Raw genomic sequence first — 6,117 nt, 5'->3', positions numbered from 1 at the left:
CCCCAGTTGGCAGAGATTTTCACTTCCCTGGCAAATCAGTGGCAAACAGCCCAGCCAGTGAAGCCCCTCCACCAATCGGGGCAGTGATGGGTGGCGGTAGGCAGCAAAATGAAAATATTAAAGGAGATGCTTTGGGGGGGAGGGGGTTACTTCCAGTGTGATTTATGGAGATCCCTACATATAGGCTATGGATGTCATTCACCCCTAGAGCAGAGAGCTCTGTGCACCAATTAAAGTTTTCAAATTAAAAAATAAATGCTACAGCTAAGAAAGATGATCTCAAGTGTTGCTTGTTTCTGTTTTGGCCTTCTGCACTGGAATGCATTTTTATCTGATCTATTCTGAACCAACTCCCATTAAAGGGCTACACTTTATGGGCCTGGTCTGAAGGCCACTGAAGTCAACGAAGACTTCCACGGATTTCAAAGGATTGGGATTCAGGCTGTAACTGGAGAGGTCTGGTAGTAGGTTCAGTGCTGCCTGTAGCAGCAAAACTGCCAGTTCCATTTCTGGACAAGTGTCAACAATCTTCACCTTTTCCCCCGTTGATGTTTGGTTTATAGCAGCAAACTAAACACTTATTAACATTTGACGTACTATTTGGTACCAACAATAAAAGGGCACAGGCTGCCATTGGCTCTACCGGGTCATTTCTCAGCTTTCTCCATCTACAAAGCATGGTGCATACTGCTCTGCAAGTTAAAAACCTATGTTACAGCAACAAACCATTCTTTTATAGTCGGCAACTTGGGACGCCTTGTAATATGTTAAACATGGCAATACAAGATTTCTTTGCAATTCAAAAGGAACTGATCAGCCTGAACTGAAATTTGAAAAACCTCCCAGGATGCTTCTCAGTCACTCTTTGCATTGGACTGAAGATCAAATTAACCCATCTTCACTTTACAGTTGCCAGGTAAACTACAGGCTATTTGTCAAAATTTAAAAAATTGCCATCAAAACAAACACGGGCCCATATACTGTTTTGAACCAGCTTGCAGACCTCCTGTATTCAATGGTCAATATGTGTGCACCTCCAACGTATATGGTTCTTTGGCTGCATGCTGACCATGCACTATGCTACCATTTTCAGTACTCCTCTATTTGCCAATTTCTCAGTTAAGCTAGGAGCTTTGTTACCCTGTTTCTTGTGAAGGCAATAATCTAGTCTACAGTACACCAGCTTTTAGTGGGCAATTAAAATAAAGAGGCTGTCAAGGGACCCACAACATCAGGTGCTACCAGATCCTGGTTGAAGAAAAATGAGACCCCTTGACTAAACATTTAGTGCTGAGTGGAATACTATATCTGAAGCCCTCCAAGACTGCAGTTTCAAAATCAATTTTTTAAAAAGTTCTCCTTACACACAAGTGCAAATCCACTGAGTTTGCACTAGTGTAACCAAGAGAAGAACATTTGGTCCCCACACAAATTAGGTTTTTTATAATGAGGTTAAGGAAACCCAATAGCAGCTGATGCTGTGAGAACAAGGAACACCCCCAACTCAAGATGCTGTGTCTTTACAGCTTGTGCAATGTGTTAATTGTAAAGGAAATGCAACTGAAAGCCTCACTCAATGGAGAGTGGATTTGTCATACTTACATAGTTTAAAAAAGTGGCCACGCGATTTCCAGTCCCTAAACGCTTGAAAGCATCAGGCTCATCTTTCTATAAAATTAAATGAGAATGAACTGCAAACTTCAAGCTCACAGACAAGGACACAGAGGTACTTACATAGTTAAGAAACGTCGCTAGCCTATTTCCTTCCGTTTTGAGTGTGCTGTCAAAGGGTCGCTGTAATAGATAACAACTTTAACCCAAGTTCCAAACAGGCTCCTGCTAACGTTACACATTGGTCCGCAGAAAGAGCTTTAGGCCCCCAGTCCAGGAGTTGGGCACTGCATATAGACAGCAGATAAAGCCACTGGCTACCTTGCAGCCAAACCAAGTTTGGAAATGCTTGCACCTTGCATGCTGAGGTGTTATAAAGGAAAGCAACACCAACTTGACGCTAATGACCTTCTTCAGGCAGCAGAATAGGGTTAATGGCACCTTGTCCCAAAGCATGTGTACATGCACACAAAAAAGATATGCACCTCAACATGAGCACATCTCTGAAGACTTCAGTGTGGCTGGCCACTGTACTGACCATTAAGTGTACACTGATTTCAGCAAGTTTATAGATAAGAACCCAGTTTCTGAAATGCCTTGTATAGAAGCAACAGCACAGGTCAAATGAACTGCTCCAGTATAAAAAAATAAAAGACCCAAAACATTTTGCTGCAGGGAAGGAAATGCATTTGGGGCTAGCGGTGAAGTGCTATAATAGTAATAATGACCTCAGCTTAGGTCACTGACCGACTGGCCTCAAGTCAGGACAATAATCCCATTTGTCACTGATTCTTGGGCAATGCCTTGGCCTTGCTTGTTAAAGATGACACACGAGATGCCTATTAGAAGTAGAGAAAACATCTGACCATCCCCATAATCTCTCCCTCCCTATCCCCACAGATAAAAGCGACAGATGATTCCCACTGCCAAGCAATAAATTATTTCAGCCAGGAGATGTTAAGATGAACTGCTACTAAGGAACAAAGAAAGTCGTCACAAAGATGAAACAGGGAATGGAACAAATCAAGGTTAAAAAAAAAAATCTAAAAACATGAAATAGCTCAAAGACTGTTTTGTATCCAAGAGCAAACATGGCCTCTGAAAGGGTAATACAAGGCATTGCAGTTCTAAAACATGTGTATGCAAATTAAAGCCAGAAATTCACAAGACAGTGCTTAAAACTTGGAACTCCACAGGCTTGAAGCACTTCTGCCAAGGCCAGGTCACATGCAGATTTTAGAATTTGGGTTTCTTAAGATGCATCTAAAAGTTTTGCATGACCTATTTAAAGAATATTTCTTGCTTCGAAAATTAAGTGAGGTTTTTTTGTTTGCTTGTTTTTAAAAAAAAATAAAAAAAAAAAAAAAAATAACCACAACATTTGGTTACACGTTTTGTACAGCGTGCTCTGACCAAGCCAACAGCTGTGGGATAGGTTCGAGAAACTGCAAAATAGAAAGTTTCTTCAACTTTTTCTTCTGAACTCTGCAATGCATACGGAGCCTGGAGGACCAATTCAAACCCATCACGAATCCGAGCACCGCCTTGTCTTAACTATGGCAATGATTATCAGCTAAAGTCCAAGTGCAGCTCCGGCCTAGCCAACTAATCCATAAATAAAGATCACACTGGCCAGCTTGATGGCTCATCCACTTTAACTCAGCAGCTCTGAAGAGAATTAGCTGTGCTGACTTATATCAAGAAGTTTTATAATCCCCAAGTTAACAGGGGAGGACTGCTGGCAAGTCAGAACTATGACAGCAAAAGTTTGCCGAGGACCTGAACTGTCCTAGCGCTCAGCATTTGTTTCAAAGCTACCCCTGCATCCCCCCTACCTACTAATGTAAACCTACATGCTCAAGGAACCAATGGAATACTATGCAGAAGTCCATGCAGGAATGGTGTATGAACTGGAATATAGCCTTCTCTTAATGACAGAAGCTTTGGTTTAAATCAAATAGACACGAAAGAATCCCACCTGAAAGTGTGCTATGGGATTCCTGGTTCCAAAGTATTCTTGTGCCTGCTGCACACTGCCAGCAATGGTGACACAGCAGGGGGTCAGCAATCGCCACACAGGCGCTACACTCGTACTGAAATTCCACTTCCCCCCCATTGACAATGCACTGCTCTATCAAAGCACAGGCTTATGATATGCAGAATGCATTTGAAATTATGCTCTTACCCTTGAGAAGTCAAAGTGTGGTTCGTACTGTCCTCCCAAACCGTAATTAGCAACCTAAGGGGTGAGGGAAAATGCACATCCGATTACAGATCTGATTGCAAGGAAAACATTTGCTCTGCTTAACTAAGGCAAAAGACAGAACCAAGGCCATACGTGAAATGGAGCTGGTAATTTATTTACTTATTTTTGATGGATCTACACACATGTAAGGTAAGAAAAAGAAAACATCCTGCCCTGCCCAGGGTCTAGTCCTTCCTCCAGCTGGTAGGTCCCCAGGACAGCAAATCCTCTGCCCTCTTGTCCTACTGCGTAGCCATATTCCCCACCTCTGTGAACACCATAAGCATGGAGCACACTGCCCACTGCACTGTTTGGCAGCAAAGACTGGATAAGTGCCTGCATGAGCTTCTGGCCCTCCCTTCCCATGGGAGCATCCAGTTCTGCTGCATTTAGGGTTTCCATGGCTAAGAGGCATGGCATACTGTCCTAGCTGTGTCCACGTCTGAGGCCAGAACTGGATTCTCCGATTGGTGTGGAAGGTGGATACACTTGGATGTTGACCCCGGAAAGAAGTGGTCAGGGGAGACGCGTTGGGGGTGCACACAGGTGCACGGGCACCCCCCAAGCATAGCAGTGCACCCCCTACAAAAAGTCAAGGGCAGTGCACCCCCTACCTTCAGGCAGTCACTACTTGCCACCCTGTCACTGGCACTGCCTGCGGGTGGTCCACAATCCCTGCTGGCCACTGCAGGTGGTGTCTGCAAGTAGTCACTGACCCTTGGTTGGCACTCGGCCCCCCGCCACTGACAGCCCCAGCTGCCGGGGGCACAAGTCGTTCATGGAAACGGTGATACAAACCTGCAATAGTTCAGCTGTTTTCACCGTCAGCCCTGTGATATGCTGCATTCGGTGATTCACTTTAGCAACGATGGGATCATCATACTCCTCCAACCATGAGCTATGGAGGTGGGGGAGGAAGGGAAGAAAAAGAACACTGAAAGAAAATCTAAATCACACTGAAATGCAAAGAGTCAAAAACTATCCATTTGCTATCAGGTACACCAAGTCTATCCCAGACACTTTGCTGGTTTTTAATAAGCTTTCTGACCTGCAAAAGTTTCCAATTTCATCTAACAGACAGCAGAAATAGGCATGAAGAGCTTTAGTTTTGGTGCACATACAGTATCACTACTACCAAAGGGGAGGAGGGAGCAGCAGCAAAAGGTACTGACTCCTTCTATGAAGGAGAAGGCAAAAAAAAGCCTTCAGTTAGCCTTCGATGTGGATATTGCCACATGTTCAAGCTAGGACTCTCACGTTTTCTGTTTCACATCCAACTTGAGATACCTGCCAATGAGGCCTAAGTTATCTGCAGATTGCAAAGGAGGCTGCAGGTTCTCAATATCTTAGTGCCATTTCAAGATGGGCAACCAATAACTGAGGTCTCAAAAAGAATGCAAATAAGGTAGCTTTTGAAGAACACGGAAGCTCGGTTTAAGGGGGTGATGAAATAAAATATGGGAAGAAAACAGTAGCTGTAGCTTCTGGAAAGTTACACCAACGCCAGCTTGTGGCTTAACAGTAATAATAGCAATGGCATTCCTTTCTATGTTATCTTGGGGGAGGAGGAAAAAAAAGCACCCTGAGCAATGTGGAACTTTAGGTGCACAGTCATTTTAAGACCTCTGAGACAGTGTACTCAGATAAACACACGGCCGAGTGTGGAGTTAGTCATGGGAAAACCAGCAACAGCTTACGTGCTTCACTTCTAACCCATTCTGAATAGTGACCTGCCTGGTTTCATAGTTGGTCGGGTTGGAAGGGACCTGAGTAGATCATCAAGTGCGACCCCTGCCATGGCAGAAAAAAGCACTGGAGGTCAAACGACCCCAGCAAGGTGTTCGTCTAGCCTCCTCTTAAAGACCCCCAGGGCAGGAGCCTGCACCACTTCTCTTGGAAGTTGGTTCCAGAGCCTAGCCGCCCTGACCGTGAAGTCGCGCCTCCTGATATCTAGCCTGAATCTCCCCTCTGCCAGCTTGTGAGCGTTATTCCTGGTCACTCCTGGCAGCGCTCGGGGGAACAGTGACTCCCCCAGTGCCTGCTGGTCCCCTCGGACTAGTTTGTAACAGCCACTAGATCCCCCCTCGGCCTTCTCCTGTGCAGGCTGAACAGGTCCCATCGCCTCTCCTCGTAGGGCCTGCCCTGCTGTCCCCCATCACGCAAGTGGCCTCCTCTGGACCCTCTCCATGCTGTCAACATCCCTCCTGAAGTGCGACGCCCAGAACTGGATGCAGTCCTCCAGCTGCGGCCTGACCAGTGCC

General features: G+C 45.3%; 1 protein-coding gene across 3 annotated transcripts in view; it reads right to left on the bottom strand.

Annotated features, from left to right (window-relative positions):
• The window catches only part of P4HA2 (prolyl 4-hydroxylase subunit alpha 2), a 50,640-nt gene that overhangs the window by 4,363 nt on the left and 40,160 nt on the right, over positions 1-6,117 (bottom strand). For 2 of the 3 annotated variants that reach the window (XM_019535045.1, XM_019535046.1), the window contains 3 exons: positions 4,655-4,754; positions 3,797-3,850; positions 1,603-1,668 (listed from right to left, as the gene is read on the bottom strand). In XM_019535045.1, coding sequence (XP_019390590.1) covers positions 1,603-1,668; positions 3,797-3,850; positions 4,655-4,754 — 220 coding nt within the window. Of the gene's footprint in view, positions 1-1,602; positions 1,669-1,734; positions 1,795-3,796; positions 3,851-4,654; positions 4,755-6,117 lie in introns of all 3 variants that reach the window. The other variant, XM_019535047.1, reaches the window with a different exon arrangement.

Source organism: Crocodylus porosus, unplaced genomic scaffold (assembly GCF_001723895.1).
Source record: "Crocodylus porosus isolate Cpor-Errol unplaced genomic scaffold, CroPor_comp1, whole genome shotgun sequence".
NCBI classification, from domain to species: Eukaryota; Metazoa; Chordata; order Crocodylia; family Crocodylidae; genus Crocodylus; species Crocodylus porosus.
Note: the sequence above shows the minus strand (reverse complement) of the source record. Positions and strands in the feature narration are given on the sequence as shown.